We start from the raw sequence: 27,386 nt of genomic DNA, 5'->3' as shown, positions 1-27,386 counted from the left end.
ATTTTAGGAGTGTGAACCTTGCCCGGGGTCAAGGGTCAGAGCTGCCCAAGACGTCCACTTTCAGGGCCAGACCTGGATGCGGAGCCAGAGCTGCTTGTTGGTCATCTCCAGGCGCCGAGAGTGGTTCTCCAGTTCCCTGGACTTCTGCAGGTCCTTCTGCATCCTCCGGATGTAGTCAACGGAGGCCTTGAGGATGGTGCCCTTGTTCCAGCGCACGTCCCTGCAGCCGTGGGTCGAGCAGAGTCAAGGTGCTTGTCCAGAGGGGCGGCCACATGCTTGCCCTTGAGCTGGTTTCAGACCCTGTCAGACCCAATCTGGACCATCAACGCCATACCTGGCCACTGGCGGAAGGCTGGTCTCAGGCTGCACAAGAAGGGCCCTCCCAGCCACAGTGTTGCCATAGCTCACTTCGTTAATCCCACAGAACCAAGTAATCTGGAGCAGATCTTCCAAGCCTACCCTTGGCCCTCACTGTTTCCAATCTCCACCACCTTTCTCCTTTCCCCCAGTTAAATGCCCTCAAGAAACTTCTGCAACTCGACACCTCCTCCAGGAAGCCTCCCTCCTTCCCAGCCTCACTTCCCAACAGGGGCGTGTCTGTCTTGAACTTTCCTGACTTGGGAGAGGAAGGAACCTTCTTAGACAGGAGCGCCTAGGAAGGGGTCTCTCCTCACCAGCCCCCTAGCAACCTGCTGGGCATGGGGGCAGATGATACTGGTAGGCTGCCACTCAGCTCCAGACCCCTCCCTCCCTCCCTCCCTCCAGAAATCTGCTCACAGGTCGTTGGCCTTGGGGATCAGCATTCCCAGCTCCTTGATGCGGTCATTAATGTTGAACCTCCGTCTCCGTTCAACTACAGGAGCAGATTTGCAGAGGAAGCCATTAGAAGGATGGATGGGGAACCTACCAGGGCGGAGCGCCCCAGGAGCAACCTGCGGCTTAGGTTTAGCCTTCTAGGAAGTAAGGGGTGACCAACACCTCTACAGGTAGAGGGGGTCAGGGCACAGAGCAGACACAATTAAGGGGTGCTATGAGGAAGAGCCAGCCTTGGTCCGCAAGCTGCATGGGGGTGAACTTGCCCCACCCCCCCTCGGTGGCCTCAGGCTCCAGACCTAGAGAACAGGATCCCATCAACTGGGATTTCATGACTACCCTTTCCAGGAGGGTCTCCCACCCCTGCCTCCTAAAAAAGGAACTGGAAAGAAGGTAGTAAGGACCACACCCACCATGGAGTCACTACAGTGGCGGGTGGAAAGCAGGAGAGGTGCATGGGCTAGGGAGGCTGGCCAGTGTGTGGGTCAGGGGCGGCTTTCCAACCAGCCCTCATGAAAGCACTGGACAGGGCAGACAGGACTTACTCAGGTTGTGATTGTCTTTCTTCTGCCGCTCCTTGGCCAGGGCTCGGCTCTCAGCATCTGGAGGCCAGAGGAGGAGAGTGTTGCTGGTAAGGAGGGGAAAAGGAGGGAGGGAGAGGGGGCGGGGCTCAAGGAGGGAGGGCGGCAATACCTGTGAGCTCTCGCTTTTGGGTCAGGTCCGCAGGGCAGGAGCTGCTGGTGACACCCACCAGGGAGGCTGTGACCTGGGGGTCGCTGCTGTACACGTTCAGGTGGCTGCTGGAGAGGGGCAGCTGTGGGGGGAGGGCAGGAGAGAGGCTCAGGGAGCGGCCCCCTCTCTGTGGAGAGTCCTCTTCAGGGCACATAGTCCCAGGCGCAGCTGTTCTCAGGGTCACCAGGGGCATCAGAATTCGCCTGGGCCCCTTCTCCAGCAACTCAAGCTGGATGTCTGGAGTCAGAGCTGAGCAGGGGCCCTTGAATGGCTGAGCAGTGATGGAATTAGGCGGGGTCTATGGAAGCCCTAGGGAGGGGCCTAATGAATTCAGGAGTTTTTGGAGGGTTTCCTGGGGGGTGTGGTACTCAATTGAGTCCTGAGCACAGAGGTGAGGAAGGGAAGGTACTACGGGTAGGGGTGGCATGAGCCAATGAGCTAAGGATAGCAGTTGCCAAGAGCTCAAGGTCAAGGAGTTCGGTGTGATGGGCAGGGGCAGGCCATTCTGGAATGGGCACCCCTGGAAGGCTGAAGCAGGGGTCTGACAGGGCTCCCACCATAGGAGTACAGAGCAAAACCGCCAGCCCAGACTCCCTGCTGTGCACGCAGGACCTACTGAAGGGAACAGATGATTGCATCTCTCCTCAGCCTCCTCCCTCCTCAGCCCTACTGCTGGCTGCAGATTTAGACCCAACTGGTCCTGGCCAGCTCCTGCTAAGCCACTCAGCAATGTCACCTGGGCAGTAGGGACTGTGGACTGACTCCTTGACTCCCCACTGCAGGAATTAGGAACTCTTCCTCTGTGGTGAGGACTCTGGGTGATAAGAGGCTCAGGCCCAAGGTGCAGGGCCACCCAGTTAAGGTTTGGGATCTCAAACAAAGGGGATCGGCTCCCGCGGTGCCACCCACTCAGCTTAAACACTTGTCACTCTTGGGCAGAAGCTGCCCTGGATTTTTTTGTCTCATGTAATCTTCCCACAGTCCTGTGGGTGGATGGCCTCACACCCATTCTGTAGCGGAGAAAATGGGCTCAGGATGGTTGAGGGGCTTCCTAACATCATAGCAGAGCCAGGCCTCTGGATTCCAAGCCCAGTTACTTCCCACGGGCCTCCTCAGCCCTGTCTGGGACATCCAAAATATGGCCACACTTCCAGATGCTGTCAGAGGGATAGGTTCTCTGGTTGCGGGGACAAGGCCAGCCTGAGTGAGGGATATGGGCCTTTGCTCTCTGGGGCCTGGGTTTGGTAGAGGAGTAGAGCCACAGATTCCAAAAGGAACTCATCAACTCCTACCTTCCTGTGGACACACCACTGCCCTCCCAGAAGGTCCTCCCTGCCTCCCTTCTTCCTCCCCAGGAAGCCTCCGGAAACCGCCCAGCCCCCTTGCTCCCCTCCGAAGCCCCATCATGCACCCAGGCTGAGGCACATCTTTCTTGATTCATAACTCTGCTTGCCCCTAGGCCTGGTCACATTATTTGAGGAAGTGACCCCCCCCCATCTCTACCCAGATGCCAGCTCTGCCTTGATGAGCCCTCTGCAGACTCAGGGTCTCCGTGAGTCCTGTGAGCCACCCTCCCCCGTTCATACAACCCACCCACCCAGCCCAGGAATACCGTGTTGGGCATCTGCATTTCAGGATTGATGTAGCCCAGCACATTGTCCAGACGCATAATGTTGTCAATGACGTCATCAAACTGGGAAAAAAAAAAGAAAAGTCAATCTGAAGAGGGTCCACCTGGAGAAGGGCAGATGGGACAGTGCTGACCAAGAAGGATCTTGGAGGCACCTCATCCACTCATCTACAAGAGGAGGAAACGGGCCCAGAGAAAGGATGAGCTGTCCAGGTCCCACAACCAACCCCAAGGCCAGGAAGGACTCTTTACTAGCCCCCTGCCAGCCCAGGGGATGTTTTTTTTTTTGATACTGGGAATCCCATACCAAAAACCCAGCTGTGCCACTGAGTACATCCCTAGATATCATTATTTTAATTTTGAGTCAAGGTCTCTCTCTCTCTCTAAATCGGTCTTGAACTGGCAATCCCCCTGCCTCAGGGACCCGAGTTGCTGGGATTTCAGGCACCATGCCCCGTGAGGTTCTTGATCTACCTCTACCTAGGGCTTCGCAGGGGTGCTGGGCTTTCCCGGCTGCGTCTTATGTTTTTCCATAGCTGAGTTTTCACAAGTAAGGATGGTGCTTGCCCTCAGACTGGAGCGCCCCGAGAGCAGAGCTGTGTTTCCCTCAGATGGGGACTCTCTGAGGAGACAGCGTGCCTCTGCCATTAGACCTGGATTCCCCAGAGCACAGCCTCCGGCAGCACCAGCTCTACCAGCACAGTGGCCACTGGCTGGCTGTCACTCACCTCCTTCTCAGGGTTGGAGCTGATGTGCAGCATGGCCATGGGGCTGTTGGGCGCACTGTTGCTGGCTGAGGTGGACAGCACATGTCCAGCCCGTACTCCGGGGGAGGCGGCTGGTGGGGGCTTCGGGGAGCCCTGGGCGGGGCTGATGTGGGCAGCGAACTTGTTCCCGTAGGTCTCTGACAGGTACTCCCGCACCTTCTGGTGCTGGGACTGCTGCAGGTGGTAGGAGGTGGGATTCTCCAGGTAGGACTGCACCTGGGAGAAGAAGAGGTGCCGGTTCCCATGGGGGTCGGGACCAGGGGCAGGGGGTAAGCGTGGCCAGAGCAGGGCCTACCTTTAGCACCTCCCCGGGCACAGGCGGCGGCGACTGGAAGTGGACGGGGGTGTTGATGGCTGGAGTGGGAGGCCCCCCCAGCTGTTGCTGCTGCTGCTGCTGCTGCATGTAATGCATGACGGCCTGCTGCTGCATGCGCTCCCGCTGCTCCTCCTGCTGCGCCTGCTCCCGCATGAGCTGCATGCGCAGCCCGATGCGCGATGCCATGGTGGCTGCTGGCACGGGCTCCCTGCAGATGAGGGGAGACAGGTCTATGACGCACTTGTCTTCCTCATGGCCCTGGGGCTCAGGGAGGGGCCAGTGCCAGGGCAAGTGAGACTGTTCCCATTGTACAGGAGGAGAAACTGAGTCCAGAGAGGGGAAGGAATTTGTCCAAGGCCACTGAGCAAGCTGGCCACCGAGCTGAGACATGACGCCAAGTTTCCCGGTTGCTAGATTGGAACTGAAGTTGCTCTCTTCTTCATCTGTTGCAGCTGATTGGCCCCCAACTTGGAGTCAACCTTGACTCCTCTTCCTCCGGTCTGTGTCCTGATGCCGTAAGATCTGGCCTCAGTCACTTCCTCCTCTGTCAACACCTCTGCTACTCTCCCCTGGGCCAGCCTGCGCCACGCCTTCCCTGAGTGGCTTCCTGATGTTGACTCCCTCTTTCCATCCTTCCCTACCGCGTTCTGCACACAACTCAGTAATTACACGGATCTGGTTAAAACTGAAGGCAGTTCCTTTCTGGCCCTCTGCTCCGCAATCTCCATGGCTCCTACTTTGTTCTGAGTAAAAGGCAAAGTCCTTACCCTGGCCTGAAAGGCTATCTATGATCTGCTGCCCCTGCATATTCCCCTTGGACGTCACCTCCCGCTGTTCTCTGCCTTGTTCCATCTGCTCTGGCCACACCTCCAGTTTCTGCAATCCTCAAACACCCCAGGCATGTTCCCACCTCAGGGCTTTTGCACTTGCTGCCCCCTCTGCCTGAAATGCTCTTTCCACAGATACCATAATGCTTCACTCCTTCACCTCCTCCAAGGCTCAAACTTCACCTAACAGTGATGTTCCCTGGACCATCCTATTAAAACTGCAAACTCCCTACCCCAGCCCCCCCACGCTCCCCAAGGCCCTTCCCTCGTATTTTTTCTCCATATCAGTTATCGCCATCTTAAATACTATGCATTTTTGCTTACTTATTTCATTCATTGTCTGTCCCTTACTTACTAGGAATGTGAGCCGCCCCAAGGGCAGGCATTTGTCTGTTTTGTTTACTGCAGTACCTTCAGCCTCTAGCCTGGAGCCTGGGACTCAGATGCTAAGTCAATGAATGATATTTGAACCAGGCACTGGGGACACAAATGTGGTCCCTGAACTCACAGAGAATATAAAACCCCCTGAGGAAAGGGCCACTTTAGGGCACCAGGTGCTGAAAGTCCCGGAAAATGCTTCCCTGCCCTTATGTACATCAGCCCTGATCTACTGTGGGGCAGATGTGACTGAGGCCCCCAAGCCTAGTCTGGAAGGCAGGAGGATGGGACAGAATGAATCCTGCAGCTGGGCGCACTCTGTCCCTAGCTCACCTGGTGACCCTAGGCGAGTGCCTTCCTCTCACTGAGCCCTCCGCTCCTTGTGCACAAAATGAAAAAGTTGGATGTAGAACACAGTGATCTCCTTTTTTCTTTTTCTTTTCTTTTTTAAAAACAGGGATTGAACCCAGGGGGTGCTTAACCACTGAGCCACATCCCAGGCTTTTTTTTTTTTTAATATTTTGTTTTAGTTGTAGTTGGGCACAATACCTTTATTTTATTTTGATGTGGTGCTGAGGAATGAACCCAGCACCCCTCACGTGCTGGGTGAGCGCTCTACTGCTGAGCCACAACCCCAGCCCCCACACGCTTTTTGTATTTTGTCTAGAGCCAGATTTCACCAAGTTGCTGAGACTGGCTTTGAACTCAAGATCCTCCTGCCTCAGCCTCCCAAGCCGCTGAGAGTGTGCGCCACCATGCCAGGTGGACCCAGTGATTTCTTTCATTTTTTAAAAATGAATTTGTTTGTGTGTGTGTGTGTTACTGGGATGCATCCCCAGCCCTTTTTATTTCGAGACAGGGTCTCACTCACATTGGCCTGAAACTTGTGAATCCTCCTACCTTAGCCTCCCAAGTACCTGGGATGACAGGTGTGAACCACCATGCCAGCTGGACCCAGTGATTTCTAAAGTGCCTCTCAGCTGCCATGGGCTGAGGCTCTCTGGGAGGTGCAAGGCCCTTGAGGGTACCCCAGACTCCAGGAGGGTACCAGGAGAGGCTGGAGGGTCTTTATCCTGGCGATTTTGCCAGAGGCAGAATGACCTTGAGGTTGAGCAAGGGCTTTCAAATAGGGCAGATGTGGGCTGGAGCCTCAGTTTCCTCATGTGTAAACAGCTTCTAGTTGGGAAGATTGGGGAGAGTATTAAATAAAAATAATGTGTCAGTGCACGACACCTGGCAGGCTGAATGGGTGAGATACAGATCAGCACAAGACTGGCAGGGTGAGCTGGGCTCTGCAGACCAAAGGCCAGAGCTGAGTCCCAAGCTCCTAGGAATGAGCCCGACCTCGGGGAGAGGCAAAGGAAAGCAGCAACACAGACACGGTACCAAGTCAGCATCAGCAGAAAGTACTGGCAAATACCCAACGAAAATCACTGGATCATGGAAACGATAGTAATTGGGGTTCATATGAGCATTTATTATAGGTCAGGTCAGGTTCTGAACATTTGCTCCTCAAAGGTCCTATGAGATAGAGAAGGAGAGACAGAGGCACAGCCAGGGACTGGTCTTGCAGTTGGGACAGTGCTGGGACATAGTCCCAGGCACTTTGGCTATGGGTCCATGCTGGGGAGGGAGGTCTCCCTATAGGGTGGGGAGGGAGCTTGTCCCTAGTTACACAGCTGGTTGACCAGGGTCAGGCATGGAGCCCAAGCCACCTGACCGCCATCCAGAGCTCCTTCCACCACCCTCGAGGTCTGCACTATTCACCCTCGAGGTCTGAGAACGCAGTGTCCAGCCCCTCACCCTCCTTCCTTCTCTTCCCCTTAGACCATTAATCTATGAAAGGGCCGCCTCACCCAGGGGTCCTCCCAGAGGAGGGAGCAGAGTCCCCTTACCCCTCCCTATCCTGAGGCAGCCATGCAGCTGCAGCCTCCATCAGGGCTCGCCCCCCTTCCCTGTGCTCCTACAGAGGGGTGTCCCTGTCCTTGCACCCCCACTGCCCACTATGCACACTAGCCCTACAGACCTTCAGGCTCTGACCCCAGCCCAGCGGGCTCCCCGCAGCTGCACCCCGCACACCCACGCGCCCTGGGCTGCCCCTCCCCAGTACAATCTGACTTCAGTTGGCTCTGGGGGTGGAGGCACCGGGCCTGGCCGTGCCAGCCAGCTCTGGGGGTGCTGGGGGAGAACGAGATCCTTGTTTCCCTGACAAAGAGCCGGGTGCCTGGCCCTGCCCAGCTGGAGCGGACTTGCAGTGAGAACTCTGCTGGGCCCTGCTCAGTCTCTCCCTGGCTGGGTTGACCTCAGTTTCCCATCTGTAAAATGGACACATGAATCCCTGACCCCTTTCCTCCCCCATCTGCCAGGGATCTGTGTGACCCTCCTGGGGAAGGATGTGAGAGAAGGAAGAATAGTGAGGAGTCCTCATGCCAAAGGTTATGAGCAGCCCTGGACGAAGCTTTCCCCTGCTCCACCTGTCTCTTGGACAATGCTGTCACGCCCCTGGGAGCAGAGTTCCAGCTTCTTCCCTCTCCTGGTTCCCAGCTTGGGTCGCTGTGGGTGTGGTCTGGTTGGGAAGGTACGGGATGCAGGCAGGGAACTTGCAGGGCTTCTGCGGCAGATGGGTGGTCCAGGGGATACCCCCGGCATGCTAATCCCTCCACCCCGCCTGTTTGTTCACTCTCCAAGCTTGGGGGCCATTCACCGCCTTCCCCAGCACTCAGCAGAGCCAGAAAGAGCTAGAGGAGGGACAGGGAAAGTCACTGCTCCTGAGCCCCTCCCTCCAGCGGGACCTCCAGGCCTAGCGAGGGTCCACATGCACATATTCAGGACACCAGGGCCTGGTGGATCTACCACACCCAGATCAGCCCCCACCCCAGGTGGCACTTCCTCCAGAGGGGAGAAGTTTGTCACCCCAGAGAATTCCTGCCCCGCCCTGTAGTGTGGCCACCCTTAAGACCCACCAGTTGCTTCCCACTGCTGCTCGCCCAGGACCTCTCAGCAACTCTACCTCAGCCCAGTTCCGAGTTCCAGCTTAGCCACAAGTGGCCCATGGACGGCCTGCACTGACCAGGTGACACTGGAAAATGGCTGAACCTCTCTGGGCCTTACCATCCTCATCGCTATACATGAAGCCAATGGTAGCACCTGCCTCATAGGGCCGCTGTGAGGATTCAAGGAGGCATGGGGTGGGGAATGGCCCCCGCAGGCCCTCAGGCATTCTTGGAGGGGGCGGGGTTCTGGTCTTCTGGGGTGGGGGTGCCAGAGCTGGTTTGATCCAGCCTGTGTGGGGGCTTCCCCATCAGCCATTTAAACCTCAGCACGAGCAACCTGATCAGAGTCTTAGTCCTAAGATAAGTGGGCAGGAAAGGGGTGGGGGAGATGGGGGGAAAATCACTGGACCCCAGGAAGGAAAGGCAAGGAGAAAGAAGGCCCCAAAACAGGAATGTCACAGCCATCAGAAGAAGAGAGCAAAGTTGTAGCACTGAATGGAAAAAAACGAACTGCAGAATAAAATGGACAGCCTGAGCCCAGTTAGGCAGAAAACGGGTGTATGTGTAGAAAAGACTGGAAGGCTCTTCCTACTGGGAGCAACATGCTTACTGAATGCTTGCCACAGGCTGGAGCTGCCCTGTGCTTTTCAAACATCAACTCATTTATTCCTCACAACAACCCAATGAGGACATTTCTACCACTGTCTCCATTTTTCAGGGACGAAATTGAAGCTCCGAGAGGTGAAGGGACCTGCCCAAAGTTCTCCAGCAGACCAACAGCAGAATGAAGAGGTTGGCCAAGGCAGCCTGGCTCGGGGCCCCATCCTTTCGTTCCTATTCTGGGCTCCCCAGCACCCTGAACTGTTGAGAGTGCTTGCCTCGGGGGAGGGCCACCCAAAGGGGTGGCAAATGGGAACAGGTTTATACAGTTTCTCTTTCCACGTAGAAAGCTCTTAACTTCCAATGTGAGCATGCGTGACTTGGGTGAGTCTTAATAAAGTAGGAAAGGAGACAGGAACAGCTTCTGGGGGTCTGCGTGGGGTCCGACCTGCTACCAATCATGTCTGAAGGTACATCTCAGAGAAGGGGTACCCCCAGCTCACTCTATCTGGCCCAAGCCCTACTCTGCTCAGTGCAACAGTTGTTCAGGCCAGCCAGGGAAGCAGGGGGAGGGAACTGGAGTAGCCATCAAAGGCAGGGATCAGGGCTGGCAACCCCGTGCCAGCTAGGGCCGCAAGGCCAGGACACAGGGCCCCGCTGGGTTTCCACTGCAGCCCCAGACGTGAACCTCAGGGTTCAGAGGGGCACAGTCTTCATGCAGTGCCTCTCAAACTGCTTTTTAGCTGAGTCACATCCCCTTGTTCACTTGTGGGGCCTGAACTACTGGGGGATTTTTCTGTTTTCCACGTGATCCTTTAAAAATTGGAGCGGGAAGCTGAAGCCCATACACGCCCCCCCCCCACACCCAGAGAATCCACTCTTACTTCTATGCCTGCCAGAAAAGCACCCATGTGTTCACCAAAGGACATCTGCAGCACCGTGGATGGGAGCCCAAACTAGAATCCACCCAAAGAGTCATTAAAGAAAAAGGAATAAAGAAGAGTGGCACAGGGACACAGCAGAATGCAGCTCGGCAATGAGAGCGAACCACTGTTGTCACACACAACACCGAAGGCTCTCACAGACACCGTGTCGCAACAGAAGCCAGACACAAAAATGCACACAGCACGATCGGTGCGTGTAAGGTTCAAAAACAGCCCAAATGCATCTACTGTGTTAGAAGTCAGGATCCTCAGTTGGCCTTGGGGGAGTGCCTGGGAGGGAGGACCAGGTGGGCTTGGTGGGTGGGGGGACTCGGAATGTTTTGTAATTGGTGGCAGGTGTTTGTGATCTTTGGCCAGCAGCTCAGTTGCAGTTTGTTTCATTTTTAAAAGTCACATAAGAGTGAAGGCAGACCTTACAGAGTTTAAGAGTGAAGCAAATTACTTTCTACCACACACAAATGTGTCCACGACTTTACAATGCCTTTGGTACCAGGCACCTCCAACAGATGGCTAGTATGTACCTCACTGGCAATTTGTATGTATTTGCTAGCCTGAGAGAGGCTAGCAAATGCACAAAAGGCTTTTATGCATACAGATGCACTTCACATTATATATAGAAAAAAATTTTAAATCCCCATGTCCAGCAATAGGTAGTAAAATAAGTTACAGTGGGTCCCTCCTGATGGTTGTTATGCTTACAAATAAACACCATGGGGATATATCAAGTGACAAAAAGTAGCATGCAAAATTTTATAAAAAGTCTGCTCATCACTGTAAAAATGAGAAGAACCTCTTGGGAGAAAATATACAAAATTATTTCTGACTTCCTTGGATGATGCAGTTAGGAGGAGTGTTTGTGTGTGTTTTAATCTTTTGGAAGAGTGAACACGTGTGTCGTTTTTTGCAAACAGCTTATGCTAATGAAGTTCTCATTATGTGCCAGGTTCTGATTGAAGCACCATATTTAATTTTGACATTCCTTTGCAAATATGAGTTTCATTATTGTCCCCAGTTCACAGATGAGGAAACACAAGTGCAAGAGGCTGTTGCTCCAGGCAACTGCAGAAGCTGGTCCTGCAGTCTGGCTCCCCGCCCTAACCCTGAGCTAGGAGTTTGGCTTCCCTCCTGCGTCCTGCGCTTGGGCTGAAGGTTGCATGTTTTGTTTTAGGGATTCCCTCTGAAGAAGTCCCCAGCCACCAGAAGTTTTCAGTGGCTGATCTCTTCTATCTAGCCCCAGGGCCAGAGGGTGTCCAGGATGATGGAACTATCTGGAACCCTCAACCACAGGAGAAAAAACTACCCTTCCTCAAAGGGTAGAGATAATTTTCTGTATTCCCAGAAAAGCATGTCTGACGGATGAAACAACAAAGCATGTGATCCCAGCGGCAGGGATGCCTGTTAGGTTCTGTGCCTTTGTGGTCGGAAGAAGTTTCCTTCTCATTGAGTCTGTTCCAAATTTCCCACTGTGCAGGAGCTGCAGTCAGTTCCAGGGGAATTCACTGACCACCAAGGGAGGCCTCCTAAATAGTCCCAAGGTGGAAAGGACCCCGTGACCTCCTGAAGGCTCTCAGCCTTGGGAAGGAAAGAGGGGGGAAGATTCCAGGTTCAGGGTTGGTTCTGTTTTTTTCTGAGCTCCCTCTGGCACAGGAGGTGGTAAGAAGGCCTGGTGAACTGCAGGAAACAGAATAAGAATGTCTATATAATCCCCATGCCTTAGGCAAGGCCATTCCAAGTCCCAGAGGCAGTCATGGGTCCCCATGGGGTCTGGGGGGCATTGGCTTGGCCCCAGTCCAAACAGAGCTGGGGTGGGGAGGTCTCTTATGACTCCCAGGGGCCCCCAGTCCTGCCCATAAGATTCCATGGGAAGGGCAGAGGACTTGGGATCAAAACATTTGGGTTCACATGCAGGCCTTGTGGTGAACTCAATGTCTGGCATGGCTTCCATCTCCCCATTGGTCCACAGGGCTTGTCAGCTGGGTCCTCCTCTCTCACAGTACCCTGCATGGGGATCCTGGCTGTGGGACCCTCTGCAAGGGTGAAAGTGTGGGCAGAGAAACTTGTCTTCGGTATCATTGCTGTTCACTGTCACTCTACCCAGGCCCACTGGGAATGTCCGTGTACAAGTCCCTGCTTTCTGCCCCTTTTAAGTTCCTTTCGGAATGGACCCCATCCATCTGCCCAGGTAGCCACACAGCCATCTGAGGGCCCCAGGCAGTTGCAGCATGATCTCTACCTCTCTTTACTGGACAGGGGCAGAAAGGCCTCGCCCAAAGCCATGGGTGTTTATAGACCGTGCAGCAGTGGACCTGAGAAAACGTGAAGAACTATATTCATCTCTCTGGATTCTAAAGGCATATTGAGTAGGCAGGCTACTAGCACAGTGCCTAGCACATTGGAGACACTGAATAATACAAGTTATAATGTTATCTGGCCCAGTGGCTCCCTAGAGGTTATGAAGGGTGGCCATGGGGCCCTCTGGCTACTTCCAATATTGAAAAACAGCAACCTGACTTCCCCGGGTTAAGTGTGCACTGTTTGATTTGGAAGGTTCTTGTACAGGAAGCAGAAATGAGGTCAGTGGTACATGCTTTCAACATTTTTAATTCATTGTTTTTGGTCTTTTTCTGTTTTGCTGAGGTACACATGATCCCAGCAAAATGCACAGATTCGAGGAGTGTGTTGGCGGCCTTTTAAGAGGTGTGTACCCCTGTGCGACCACCTAGTGGAGCCAGACAGCAGCCCCAGCACCCCAGAAGGCTGCCCCCAGGACCCCACCCAGTGGGCAGTTGTAGTCCGACCTCCAGCACGGTGGCTGAGTGTCACTGATCTCCAACAGCATGTAGAGGCTGGGATGGGCTTCTGTATCTTTCATGCAAAAGAATCACTCTGCCAAGTAGAAACACTTGGCACTGGTTGATCCAACTCCTATTTGTAATGAATAAAGATCAGAAAATAGTGAGTTACATGAGGAAGCCAAGGCTCCAGAAGGAGGCCTGCAAGTCACACTCCAGTGCAGCAGAGCAACCCTGGGACCCAGACACACTCTGCTGGGATGCAGGAGCTGCAGGCTGGGGCAGGTGCAGTCTGAGGCTTGTTTTTAAACCTCTTAGCCCCCAGCAGGACTGGGGAGGAGGGAAAGGAAGGGGAGGGGAGGAAGGGCAGCAGCTTAGTGGCCTCCAGTTCCCACAGTCCAGGCCTGTCAACCCCAAGTCCCAGCTCACATCCCACAGGAAAGGGTGGGAGCTGGCGCCTCGGCCTGACCAGCCTGTCTGCCTGGGGCAAGGTGGGACCACTGTGCAGCTCACGGGGCAGCTTCAAAGGCCTTTCCAGACCAGAAAGGCGCCCATCCTATACCACAGGGACAGTGCATGAGGCCTACCCCACGAGGACTGTCACGAGTGGCAGACCAGGGAGATGAGGGTGGAGGGACATGTAGGTGGAAGGTGAAGGGGATGGAAAGGTCCTGGGGTGCTCCACCCATGTGACATGACATGCCTGGATCCAGCCAAGACACCCTGCATGCCCTTTGTCTCTGCCTCTTGCTGGTCCGTTGTCTCCCTGTCTCTCCTTCTCCTTCTCACACACACAGGTTGCTGAATCCCTCACCACGTTGTGCAGTCTAACGTTCCCCTTAGCAGGCAGCCCCCTTTTCCCATGTTGGAGTGGGGCCAGGAGACTGGAACCCCCCTTTCCTTGCCCCCTGTACCCTACTCCTGTAGTGTCCACTCCAGTGTCCTGCCCGTGTCTACTCCGCTTTGTTCTCTAGTTGTTTACTGGCCACTTATTAAGCTCCCCAGGTACCAGGAAGCTTCCAGAAAAATTACCTCTCTTCTTTGGAACATCCACCCCTCTCCCCCATTAGGGCAGACACAGGACCATTGGCCATGCTCGACCAATAGCCCAGCAAACGCTCACTCATCCCAGGTCACCAGTTCAGCAAGTACTCCCTGTGTCCCTACCAGGCCCATGTTAGACCTCACGCAATCCCACAAACACCTCAAATGGGAGAGGGGAAACTGAGACTCAGAAAGGTTCAATGTCATGTTCAAGGTCACACCTCAAAAACAGTGAAGTGGGGATTTGAGCCCAGGTCTCTCGTGGATGTGTGACCACCACTGGCTCTAGCAGAGAGGAAGCCAGGGAGCACAGGAAAGACCCCCACGCAGATAGGTTACTGTCTCCTGCACTCCAAGCCCTGCCCTACTCCCATGTCATGCCACCCTCAGTGAACCCTTCAGAAGGTCCGCAGAGAAGCCCGAGCACCCCTCAGACCTTCCTGATACCCCAGGACGTGGGACATCCCCAGCTGCAGACACTCTTTTCTGTTAAGTTGCCCATCCATGCACAGGAGCCCTGGAACCATATATCTGAATTTCATGGAGGCAGTTATCGTGGGCCGTGAGAGGGTTTGGAGGGTTTCTATCAAGGTGGGACAGAAATCTGATGACCTGGATCAGAGACCTGGCACTGGACCCCACTGTGCAGTGAGCGTGGAGGGAGAGGGTCCAGCCCACAGATGGCTCCTTAGACAGGAAAGGGGAAGGGGAAGGTCACAGAGGCTGCAGCTGTGGGTACCCCTCCCGCACTAAGCCTGCCCCCTTCCCCAGCAAGCAAAGGGCACTACATTTCCATGGATGATAGGTAGGTTAGCCCCTGTGGTCCCTGAGGCCCCAGTAGAACAGAGTTCCAATCTGGCTTTGCCTCTTCCCAGAGATGTGACCAGGGCAGGTGCTTGAACTCCCAGAGCCTCAGTTTCCCCCTCTGTACAACAGACGGCAGCCAACCCACCTTTCTCCGAGTAGGAGGGGAGGTAAAAGGAATGGAAGCTCTGATACACCTGGCCTGGAGGGGGTGGTCTGCCGGTGTTAGCTCCCTGCCTGGTGGCCCCTGTCCTCCCGGCTGGAGTTCCGATGGCAGGGGCCTTATTGCTCAAAGCTTGATCTGCAGGGCATCGCAGTCCCCGGCGCTGGTTGGAACGCAGTCTCCCAGCCCCAGCCCAGGCGGACAGAGTCAGAAGACAAATCACCCAGGAGACTTACGGGCACCATCAAGAAACTACTTATTGTCTGCTGCGGACTTGGTTTCAAGCATGAAATTGGGTGACATGTGGAGGAGACAGCAGGGAAGTGGTGGCCCCAGGAGGAGAGATACAGGACGGACGGGGTACTCTGAACCTCACAGTGAACTTGAGCAAAGAGCCCTGCCTCTTGGGCCCCAGAAGAGCTAAGTGGAGACCATAGTGCAAGGCTCCAGGCTGGCTCTGTGCTCGGTGGCCTCACTAGGCACTGGGCTGTGGCCTGCCAGGTGGAGGAAGCAGTTGATGTCTATGGGGAACAGTCTAAAAGTCGGGGTGGCTACCACTGGAAAAGCCACCCGACCGCCGTGTGAGACACACCCATTCACACACCGCCTCTTGCACATAGAGATGCTCCCAGTCACATGCACACCTTCCTAGGGCTTGCCTCCCAAAGAACAGCTCCCACGGAGGGCTGACAACCTCAAGGACAGTGTGTGTCTGGGCACACAGGAGGCTCGAGGATGGTGAAGTCCCCGTGGCAGGCCTAGAGCCCACTGTTTCCTCCATCCTGCTCTGCCCTTCCCTCCCACCTGCCTACACCCCAACTCCATCCAAGCAATGAGAAGTCCAAGGCCCACTCACATGAGGTTGGCAAGGATCTGAATTTTAATTGGTCACCTGCCTGATGACCCTCCTTCCCAGTACACAAACATACACCGTACCATATCGCTGTGGTACAAACGGCCATGTGGTGCTCTGACTCTAGGGTCCCCTGCGACATGGCCACACACAGCAGAGGCTGCACCCAACTCTCAAGAACACTCACACAGAACAATGGCAAAGCCCACCTTGTCCCCAACCACACAACTGCAAGAGAGGCAGGGACCCTTGTCCACTCTGCCTAGGAACAAGTGACAGCTCTTATCTCCAGCTCAGAAACACACACCCACAGGCCTCTGTCACTGCTGTAGGTTGTACTGTCAGGGCCCCCAGGTTCACATGGGTGCCAAAGAAACCCTAAAATGTGAGGCCAGAATCCCAGGCAGGTCTAGGGTGCCCAAGAGCGAGCTACTAACCAGGGGATCGACTGGGGCTGTTGGAAGGCGTATGATTTCACAGGTTCTGGAAAGGCCCTTGGGCCCCAAAATATCTCCCCTGAGGGTCCGGAAATCCCTCCTAACCCTCTGAGGTTTGCTGCCGGGAGCCCCTGAAGCTCTCATAGCTCACACCCTGGGAGAAGCAGCTGACAGCTGGCCGGAGGGTGGCCCAAGATGGGCAGGGGTAGGAGTGGTGCCAGTCAAAGGCCAGTGCTCAGAGGCAGGATGTCATCTGCCAGGGCTGCCCTGCCTGCCAGCTCTTGCCAGGAGGGGGCACCCTGCCCCCCAAAACTTGCCCAGGGCTGCTCCCCGAGAAGCCAGCACCCCCTGGCCAAGGAGGAGGGTCTGACGAGGGGATATTTCATCACCCTCTCCACATACATGCCAGGGAAAGAGTCCCATCCCAACTGTCCCCTAAGGAAGGCGAATGCAGAGATCAGAGGGGGTGGGAGCACTGAGAAAGGGGAGGCGGAGGGACAGGAGGGGAATTAACCAGGTTCCAAAATAGCACAGTTGGTTCTGCCTCACTTCACCCGGCGCGGTGTCTGGCAGCTTCTGCTTTCGATGTGACTCATGCCTGGTGGGGGCAGGTCCGGGCGGCCAGCGCAGGCCGAGGCACCGGATGACCACAGGCAGTAACGCAGAACTGCCTGCCACGGAGCTGCTCTCCCCCACTGGGCGCCCCTGCCCTGCCTGCCAGGAGATCTGAGAGCGGTCAACAGCGGCACCATGTCCACAGGCTGCTGAGCCAGGGTGCTGTCCGTGGCCCAGCACACTCAGCTCCAGCGAGGCTGGCCCCCCAGGCCCGGAGCTCTGCTTGGCTCCTACCCCGCTGGGGACATTCGGCTGGCTTTTCCACCCCACCAGCCAGAGAAGCCTGAGGACACCTGCCCTGAAAATCGCCCTGCCCCCCCAGAACTGACTTTCTAGAACAACATTCCAATGATCCATCCCGGCCAACCACTTGCCACCGTCTCCTCGGGGCACACACAGGTACGACAGGAACATGAAGGTCTTTCCCCCAAATTCCCACTGACCTGTCCTTGAGCCCCACCCCTTTTTTTGTCCTTAAATACTACAAGAAACCTTTGCCCTTACCAGGACAGAGAGAAGAGTGGAGGGTTGAAGTGTGCGCGCTGGGTGTGGGCAGAGCGTCAGGAACTCTGCTCTCCCCCTATAATTATCTTTATCTCCATGCCCTCTGCCTCCCCAGCTCCAAGGCTCAGAGCTGCTCTACTTTCCCCCACGGCGATGAAGCTCGGGCGGCAGGTGCCTCAGACCTCCTTCCTGGATCGAGATGCCTAAGTTTAAACCTGAGACAAGAATGGACAGCCTCCACTTTCAGTCCCTCCTGCCATCACACCACACCCCAGTCTGGAAGAAGTGCAGCCACTTTTCTATGCAAGTGGGGTACAGAGATGCAAAGGGTGGCATCTGGCCCTGGCAACTGGCTTGGAGTGGACGCTCCTAGTAAGCTGGGGGGTATGTCAGAAGTGATGAGGTTGGTCAGAACAGGCACCCACACTCCCGCCCTGGCACACACGCCCTGCCCAAACCTGGTATGGTAGTAGAAACGTCAAGGGGAAGGGCTGCAGGTGGCAGCTGGAGAGACAAGTCATAACAACTGGGACCCAGCATGCCTGCCCCTGGCCCAGTGCAGTTTCCAGTGGGAGTGTGCAGCCAGGCCAGCTAGGCCCAGCCCTGGCCCTGCTCCCCACCTCCACACACAGGGGCCCTACCTACACCACTTCCCTCTTTTTTAACTCTTGCTGTTCCCTCAGCCCCATAAGGTGGGAGACCTGTGTTGGGAGGCTGCAAGGTCTGGGTGGAAGCAGGTGCAGCCAGAGGGAGGAGGCTGCTCTCCAGGAAGCAGGCATTGACAGAGCTTCCGCTGGGGACAAACAGGGGTGCCTTAGCCTAAGATGACCCCCAGTACTCCATGAACTACTCTAGTTCTGATGGAGACACACAGCAAGGGCACCAGAAGGTTCAGCTCCCGGCTGCCTAATGGGCAGCCACGTGGCAACCATGGGGCCGGGGAAGAGATGGGGGCAGTGAGAGAAAGGAAAGGAAGTCAGAAAACCGCTGCAATCACGGTCTCAGAATGCTGGAGTTGGAGGGGATTGACAGCTCCAGGCCTGGTGCACTCGGCACATGGGCGCCTCCTAGGAGAGGAGGGAGCACAGAGTTGCTACTGGCCTGGGCTGGGCCTGGAAGCGCAGCCAGGGAAGGGCGGGCTGGGAGAATCACATTCACTCATGGAGGAAGGTCCTAATAGTTTCCTCTTTTTCTTTTTTTGTACCGAGGGATTGAACTCAGGGACACTCAACCACTGAGCCACACCCCCAGCCCTATTTTGTATTTTATTTAGAGACAGGGTCTCACTGAGTTGCTTAGCACCTTGCTTTTGCTGAGGCTGGCTTTGAACCCGCAATCCTCCTGCCTCAGCCTCCCGAGCCACTGGGATTACAGGCATAGGCCACCGTTCCGGCTAGCTTCCTCTTTTTTGTCCAAGGCACCTAATAGATTCTCTTTATCTGTTGAACACATAATTGCAAGGCCTGGGCTTGCTGAGGACAGCAGAAGCCATCAGCCACCCCACATATGCACATCCCCTGGGCACTCACTGTCCAAAGGCTGCCCACCACAGTACTTCTACCTGCCAGGGCTGATGGAATAGCACCCTGCCCTCCCCCTGGGTCCCCTAGGCAAAGATGCCAGTCCCTCTGCTAGGGAACTCTAAAGCAAGTCCCATGAAGCCCCCAGGGAGAATTCTTGTGGGCCAGGGTACCCACAGCAGTCACCTGCTCCTCAATGTGCAGTTCAACAGTCCCTCTTCTGCCCTGTCTCACAGATTCTGCTCTTGCAGGTGCTCCCTGGGGGAACCCCCAAATAAACTATTTGCACTCACATCCTTATGTTGCCCACGGGGGACTGGGCAGGCAATGTTGATCTGGAATTGAGCACCTAACACTAACAGCTTAGAGAATGGCCCATAAAAGGGACAGGGGGAAAGGGATTTGGCCCACCTGTGGGGAAGCTGAGAGGCAGCATGGGAACATTCATGGGGAGATGGTGGAGGGGCTGGATGCAGGGACCAAACGTGCACCTGGAACTTTCCTACCTGTGGGGAGGTAAGACTGCCCTCAGAAGCCAAATTGGGGAGATGGAGAGAAGAAATAGGACTCTCCAGGGCGGCAAGTGGTATGGAAAAGAAATCAAATGCTAACGGGATCAGCAGCCCCGCCTTGCCCTCCACCCGCAGGCTGCTTCTGAGCAGAGCTAGGGAACTCCAGCATTCCCCACTCATTCACACATCTGTCGTGCTTCACCTCAGAAGTAGGCACTGGGGACATCGATGGAGGTCCTCTGACTCAACACTAAGAGTGCGTTTTGAAGGTTAGAGCTGAATCTCCGATCTGTCACTTACTAGAAGTGTGACCTTCAACAACGTACTTAAATTCATAGGATCTCAGTATCCTCATGTGTAAAATGAGAACAATGGCCATCCTGGAGAGTTTCTATATGACTAAATGTAAATTATCTAATTTATAAAATATAAAATAATGGATAGATGAATGAATGGATGGCTGGATGGATGGTTGTACATAATAGATGGATGGATAATGGATGGACAAGTAGCTGAATGTTTGAAAGGAGAAGGGAGGGACACGTTTGTTGTCTATAGTCGGGTTCCCATCTGGTTCAATATTCCTTTCCACTAAATTTCAAGCAAAACAACAAGATCTCACTACTTCCTAATTAATCTGTTATGGAAACTTATATTTTCATTTATCAGGATGACAAACGTAAAACAAGATCCTTCTAATGAGCCTTAGTCACACTACTGGGGGGAGGGTCATTCCTTGAAAAATATACAGGGCTATGCTAGAATGAGGGGATCCTCCTGGCCCTGCCACCATCACACCCGTCCCCAACACGTGGTCATGTCATGTCAGACCCCTCTCCCCTCCAGATCAGCTCCACCCAATCTCCTACTTCAGAGAAGGTGGGTCGGGATCCAGGAGAGGAAGGGGCAGCCAGATGAAGGCAGGACAGGGAGAGCAGGCTGCGCCAGCAAGGAGAGGCTATTTGGGGTAGAAGTGAGTATTTGGGGTGGGAGCGAGCCTCAGATGGAAGAGGAAGAAGAGTAGAGAAAATGATGTATTGTCCTGGGAGAAGTGGAGAACAAATAGCCCTGAAGACCAAGAAACAAAATGAGCAACAAGGAGAGGTCATCCCCTGCTTTATCACCCCATAGCTCCCCACCACTCTCCAGATCCAGGCCATGCTCCTGGGGGGGGGGGTGGGCCTTTCAGATGACCAGGACTCTCGCCCCCCAGTAGCCTTGGGCACAGCCAAGGGGACCCTCTCACTCACACCCAACCCAACCTGGCTCTCCAGCCTCCTCCTCTCTGGAGGTGCTGCTCCGGGACCTCCCCCTCCACAAGCAGCTCCCCTGACTTTGCCCTCCTCTGATCCCCATTTGAGAACAATTACTTCCTCTGCTCCAAGCCAGCCTCTGTGCCTGGCACAGGAATACAGACTGAGAAAGCCAGCCGCTGCCTTACTTTGGAAAAACACCATTAACCAATATCACAACTGTACTTCTACTACTTGCCACTCTTCCTAGTACTGCGACCACTGAAGCCTGCGTTGAACACTGAGCTGTTTGCCAGGAACGGTTTCTCAGGGCACCACGGATTACTTCATGTGGCCTTCCCAACAAGCCTGGGAAGGAGGGAAGTAAATTAGAGTACCCATTCTGCAAATGAAAAACCGAGGCCCCAGGAAGTTCCCGTCTGGTTTTCTAGCTAGCGCGTGAGGTCCTCAAGCTGTCGCTGGGCGTACCTCCCACCAGCCTCGGGCAGAGGGCACTCAGATGTGACCCTCATTCACATGCTGTGGGCTCACCATGCCCAGTCCTGTGGCCTTGGGGAAGAGGTGTTGACCGGCTGTTGGAGGCAGATGAGCCGGGGTGGCATGGAGGAGGAGGTGAGGCTCCAGGGTGGGCTAGGAAGGACCCAGCCTCCATGTCCCCTTCCGGCTTCTATCTTCCCCATCTCTCTCTGTGGCCCAGCCCCAGCCTTTCACAATCCTGTGGTCTCTGCAGAATGCTCTGTCCCTTTGCTAAGAGGGCTCAGGTGGTGCTGAAGGAGGGAGCCAGGCCTCAGGTCTAGGATGGACAGGACAGCAAGGACGGTAGGCTGTCGATGAGGAGCCCTTGCACTTCCACAGGCCCTAGAGAATCAGAGCCGATGGAGTGGGTCTAGTCTGGAAAGTGGAAAATCAGGGCAAACCCCATCAGAGCCATGTCTGGGCACTCTCACCTTAGCACAGAGGGACAAGGTCCTGGGCAGTAGGCAAAGGTGGGATCCTTGCAGCGAGTAGCTGGGCTGCCCCCTGGTAGACTCACAGCCCAGAGACCCCTTCAGGCTGAGCAGGAGGGGCAGCTCAGGCCAAGCTCTCAGAGCAGAAGCATCAGGAGCCTCACACTCCTGCCTGGGGACATGAGGCTTCCTGACCAGCCTGCGGAGCTTAGGCAAGGGGTCCAGCCCCAGTTCTGACCACACCTCTACCATATTCCTTTCCAGAAGTCACAGAGGATATACAGTGTGGGTAGAGTGGGGAAACGGAGGCACAGAAGCTGCCCTCCTGCTTTGGAGATCTGCCCTGCCTGCCCAGTCGCCAGTACCCTCCTTGACCATGAATTTCCTCACCTATCCAAGCACCTGGAGACTTCAGACCCTTCCATTCCCGGGGCCCCTTCTGCCCCGGGGACACAGACTTCCCAGAAGGAAGCCTGACTTGCTTCCCCAGTTGGACTGTGGAAAGAAGGAGCCTGCCTGCCTTCCCGGGAGCATGGCCTACAGGCTGAAGGGGCAGCAGGATGGGGCTCAGAGCCCCGCACCCAGCTCCAGGCAGCCTGGGTCCCACGCAGCGCCTCTGCTAGCTGCAAGGCCCAGGCAAGTTCCTAAAGCCCTTGATATTTCAGTGTCTCCCTCTGTGAAAGAGGCTGTCTCCCTGCTCTTATCTCTCAGGCTGGTACTTTCTCAACTATCTATCTGAGTGGTCCTGGCCCCTCACCCAGGACACGCCCCCGAGTCACCAGTCTCCCTCCTTCCTTTCTCCTCACCAGGGGCTCAAGGGCTCAGTCCCTGGCAGGGGTTGCTGAGGAGTTGTCGGAGCCACTGCTGTTGATAGAGCTGGTGCCAGGCCTGCGGCGGGCACAGGGCCCAGGCACACAATGGGGCTGTGTGTGCACCCAGTGTTACCCTGGAGCGGGGCTGGGCAGGCTGGCATCTGGGGTCAGGCCAAGAATTCATTTCCCTGGAGAGAGCCTCCCACCCCCTCCCAGGCAGCACAGCCAGGCCCAGGGTGGGCAAGCACTACCCACTCCTCTGAGCCTGAGGAGGGGACAGGAGCTTCCCAGATGGCAACCACTGGGGAAATGGGGACTCCTGGGTCTAGTGGCTGATGGCTGCTCACGAGAGGCATTTTGGATCCATTACATAACCTGGGGTTGCAGCCTCCCAGGTGACCAGAGGGAGGGTGCAGAGGGCAGGGGCAGGAAAAGATGCAAAAGAGTCTGGCTGAGATGCACCCCCACCCCTGAAGAAAGGGCCTCCCTCCTCTCTCTCTCCCCAGCTTGCCAGGCCCTGGGCTCAGTACAGGTTTTCTGAGGCACCCAGGACTTCTGGCCAGCGGGCCTGCACCAGGGCCTGGGTGCCCCAGGAGGGTTCTGGCTCACTCCCCAGGGGAATGAGTCACCAGACTGCTGAAGCCAGGGTGGCGGGCTGAACGGTGGGCAGGTGGAGCTGTCCTCACCCCTCCCTGGCAGGTTTTCTCAAGCTGGAAAACCACTGGGCTGGTGTCTGGTGCTGAGCACAGCGTCCCAGCCTGGCCTCAGCAAGCCATTTCCACTGGGGCAGAGATTGCCAGGTCTCAGGATCTGGGGGGCTTGATGCTGACTCCTGTGGCTGCAAATGGGGTGAGCCCACCCCTCTGAAATGCCCTAGAGGGGTGTCCAACTCCAGGTAAAGGCAGCCCCTCATCCCGAGTGAGAAGCAGGTCTAAGGCAAGGGGGAGGGAAAGACAGGGCACCTGTGGCAGCCGGGAATGGAAGAGCAGAGCCATCTCGTACCCAGGGCGGTGGCCCAGACAGGGAAGGCCCCTTTGCTGAAATCACTTTCCATTCTCCTCGGAGCTCGGGGAAGCACCTGGCAACAGGAGCTGACTGTCCTTGCCCTCTTGCTGGCTTGATGACATTTCACACACTCCCTCACACCCAGTCATAACGATACAAATGTGTGTCCCTACAGGCTGTTGCCCATACTCCCCGAAGGCCACACGTAAGATTCATAGTGGTGACTTCAGGTCAGTGGACACAGCTGAATGACCACCCACCCCCTGACACCCAAAAACCCCAACTCCCCACAGGATGGGCCACACCCCATCCTGTGGGTGCCGGACAGTGTGATCTCAGAACGCCCTGGCTCTGAGGGCTCCTGCCTCGTCAGAGGAGAAGAGGACCAGTCAGGCCAGGACCGTGTCTACCTTCACCCTGAGAATTGCCCTGTGCCCTGAGATCAGAGGCTGCGGGAGCTGGCAGGAGCCTTCGGAAGCTCATGTCACAGATGATCAAGCTGAGACTCAGATTGGGGAAGTGTCATTGTTCAGAGTTGTGACCAAGGCTGAGTTTTGAACCCAAGGCTGAGTGAGCTTCAGGCTAGTCCAAGAAAGCAGGGACAGGAAAGGAGGAGGGAGGGGTGCGGAGGGAAGAGGAGGTAGGCGGGGAACCGCCACTCGGAGGCACTGCTTTCCAGGGATGCTAAGCTGGTGTCACCTCATCCTTTTATCTTTCCCTTTTCTTTTTGCAGTACTGGGGATTGAACCCAGGGTGTGCTAACACTGAGCTACAGCTACATCCCCCGATTTTTTTTTTTTTTTAGACAGGGTCTTGATAAGTGGTCCAGGCTGGCTCTCGAACTAGAGATCCTCCTGCCTCAGCCTCCCATGGTTGGGGTTATGCCACCACACCTGGCTCCATTTCATTCATTAACTTTAAATAATTCTTGGGTACCACCCACATGCTGGATGTGGCTGTATTATCCCTCCTCGTGGAAGTCCTGGCTTCTGGGACCAACTGTTATCTTCAGGGCAGCCCAGTCCCAAGGGTGCAGGGAAGCAAGGGGCCACACTCAAAGCTTTACCCCAGAGCAGCTCCCACACCCCGAGGGGGCCTGGCACTCTGAGTACCCAGTGCTCACACAGGATCCAGTCAAGCGCAGGGGGAGGACACAGAACAGAAAGGCAGAGAGACTGGGAAGTCACCCACCAGAATCCCAGGCGGACTCCAGCAACAGAACCTTGTTCTCAAAATGTATTGGGAACCTTGACACGTAAAACATGAGAATGAAGCCGCTCAACAGAGGGCCAGACCACCTAGACCCCTGGTGGTACCTCTCCCCGTCCCAGTCAGCCATCAAATCACCTCCTGGGGTTCTGAGGGAGAGTCTGAAGACCACAGTTTTCTCTGGCTTCCTGGCGTTACCGAGGCCCAGAGGAAGCAGGGGCGGTGCACAGCTTGCATAGCTGAGTTAGCACAGGGCCACAGCCTGGCCCTCCAAACTTCCGGGCCAAGCTATTCTTTTTTTTTTTTTTTTTTTTTTTGGTATCGGGGATTGAATTCAGGGCCACTCGACCACTGAGCCACATCCCCAGCCCTATTTTGTATTTTATTTAGAGACAGGGTCTCACTGAGTTCCTTAGGGCCTCATGGTTGCTGAGGCAGGCTTTGAACTCGCGATTCTCCTGTCTCAGCCTCTGGAGCCACTGGGATTACAGGTGTGCACCACCACGCCTGGCTTGAGCCAAGCTATTCTTGACAACTCCCAAGGCAATGGCACCCAGCTCACATGTGGGAAAGGGACACAGCAAGAGGCCTCTCCCAAAAAGAATCTCACAGGTTCAGGTCTAGTATACACCCTGCCCATGGCCTAGGGGCTGTAATCTCTGTCTTGCACCTAAAGAAGCAAGCAGGCCAGGGGAAGCCTATCGGGTGAGCACCTTTGGCCCAGGCTCTCCAGCTGGATGGCACCCCATCCCCAACCCAGGACCTGGACCTGGAGCTGGAGTGATGAGCTCATGGGGGAGCCATCAACACCCGAGCAGAGCACGGACAGGGTACCTCTTGCCTGCCGAGCTGCAAGTTGTGGCAGGTGCAATAAGTACAAGACTCTGTCCCTACTCTCCTCCAGTCCCCAGAAATGCCCAAAGGGGTCGCCCTGCCACCCCATCCCCTTTGGTACTGGCTGCACCAGATGTTGGTGACACTTAGAAACAGAGCTAAAAATAGACTCTATAATGAGTCAGTGCTAAGAATAACGTGGGCAAACAGCCTTCCGGGAGAGGACAGCTCCTGCCAGGGAAGCATCACCTCCTCCCCACCAAGCCTGGCACCTCCTGGTCTTTCACTGGGAGCCCCCATCCCCGCAGCCACAGGCAGGAGAGGGTCTGGAACAGTCCTATCCCAATGGCTGTGGAACAGTCAGAAGCACTCCTGGTACAGCCAGTGGCCAGCACCCCTCCATGTGGAGTGGGAGCACCCAAGGAGTGGGCAGAAGCTGGCGACCACCTGCTCTCAGCAGAGAGACATGAGTTTCCTCCCAACTCTTAATACCAGCTCTCAACAGGGAACAAGCTCACCAGCACGCCTCACGTCTCACATGTGAAACAGATCCCCAGAGATAGGCTGACTGGGCCACTCCCAAGGTGATCAGGGCAAGAGAGACCAGAGAGGGGCAGCAATACATGAAGGGCAAACGTCAAACGTGGGGGTGAATCAGACATAGGAGTCTTAACACACGTGATCCCATGGCCAGGGGCCTCCTTCATTTTTGCATGTCCTCACAGTCCCCAGAAATTATCAGAATTGTTAGACTATGGACACTTGTCCGTGGATGGAAAATTTAATAGAGTATGTTCACGTATGGTGTCGGAGCCAGACTTCCCAATGGCTAGTGCAAATGCACATCATGATGAGCTTTTTTATACAAGTGAGGAGACAGGCCCAGAAGACAGAGGTGATTTGCCCTCTGCTGCCCGGATGAAGGCTTAGTGCCTGCATCAGCCTAGAAGTGTCTTCCAGGGGCCACACACTGGGCATAGCTCCACCTCTCAGCTGTGAGGGAGGGAACAGGACACAGAGGGAGGGGGCCAGAAAGAAGACACAGAACCCTCAGGAAGGACCCCACCACTGAGCAGTATCCCAGACTTCATTTTGCTTTTTAAAAATAGTTGTACATGCTTATGGGGTAGAAAGAGATGTTACAATATATGGATACAATGTCATTAACATCGGATACAAGCTAATTAACATATCTAGCATATCCTCAAGTGCTTATCATTGTTGATGGTTAGTACATTTGAAATTTATTTTTAGCAATTCTGAGATGTACAACACACTACTTATTACATTCACTATGCTGTGCAATATAGCTCAAAAGAAAAAGGAACTGCTTCTCCTAATTGAGGGCTTTGTATGCTTTGATCATTGTCTCCCCATGCCTCCCACCCCTATTTTCCACTTTTTCTTTTGATTTGGTGATTCCCACCCTCCTATACCTATTTGACCACAAAACCCTTCCATGGAAAATTCTTGGGAAACCTGGAGTAGATTTAGGGTCACTAATTCAAATGCCTGCAGGGGTCAACAGGAGATAGGACAGCTTGAAACAGGCCCAAACAAAGAGCATCAGGACCTGCAGTGAGCTGCAAGTCCTGGAAATTCCCAGCAGCCCTGGGGGTTCAAGCAGTCTAGCTCTTCTGTCCTACTGAAGGCCTCCCCCCAGGCCCTTCCAGGACTTTGATCGCATCTGATCCTTAATAACCCTACTGAGAGGGACAAGGAAAGGTCAGCACCCATTAAGAATGCTGGGGCCTGGTAGACAGATGACCAGCCCAGAGTCCCACAGCAGATTATTGCTACAGAAGAGAAATAAAGTGGGTCCAATGTTTTGGGCCTTTGTTGTGTATGAAGCACTTGATAGACCTCATCTCACAACCAACATTTGAGGAAGGCACAGAGGAAGAAACTAAGAAACTCAGTCATTGCCCAAGAGTCCCATAGCTAATAAGTCACCCAGATCTGAACTCTGGCAGCCTGAATCCAAAACTCAAGCCTGAGACCAGCTTCGCCACTCACTAGCTAGGTAACCTTGTTTGAGAAACTTGGCCTCTCTTGGGCTTCAGTTTTAAATCAGAAGATACA

The 27,386-nt window shown here is 55.0% G+C and overlaps 1 protein-coding gene across 1 annotated transcript in view; it reads right to left on the bottom strand.

The window, feature by feature from the left end:
- Tfeb (transcription factor EB) overlaps window positions 1-27,386 on the bottom strand; it is a 45,216-nt gene that overhangs the window by 1,990 nt on the left and 15,840 nt on the right. Inside the window, exons 2-8 of the mRNA XM_027943507.2 lie at window positions 4,238-4,466; window positions 3,904-4,158; window positions 3,158-3,238; window positions 1,507-1,627; window positions 1,359-1,415; window positions 778-853; window positions 73-220 (exon numbers count right to left, since the gene is read on the bottom strand). Coding sequence (XP_027799308.1) covers window positions 73-220; window positions 778-853; window positions 1,359-1,415; window positions 1,507-1,627; window positions 3,158-3,238; window positions 3,904-4,158; window positions 4,238-4,444 — 945 coding nt within the window. The 5' untranslated portion in view covers window positions 4,445-4,466. The remainder of the gene's footprint in view (window positions 1-72; window positions 221-777; window positions 854-1,358; window positions 1,416-1,506; window positions 1,628-3,157; window positions 3,239-3,903; window positions 4,159-4,237; window positions 4,467-27,386) is intronic.

The sequence above is a fragment of the Marmota flaviventris genome, chromosome 6 (assembly GCF_047511675.1).
Source record: "Marmota flaviventris isolate mMarFla1 chromosome 6, mMarFla1.hap1, whole genome shotgun sequence".
Classification (NCBI taxonomy): Eukaryota; Metazoa; Chordata; class Mammalia; order Rodentia; family Sciuridae; genus Marmota; species Marmota flaviventris.
This window is presented reverse-complemented; position numbering and strand designations above follow the sequence as displayed.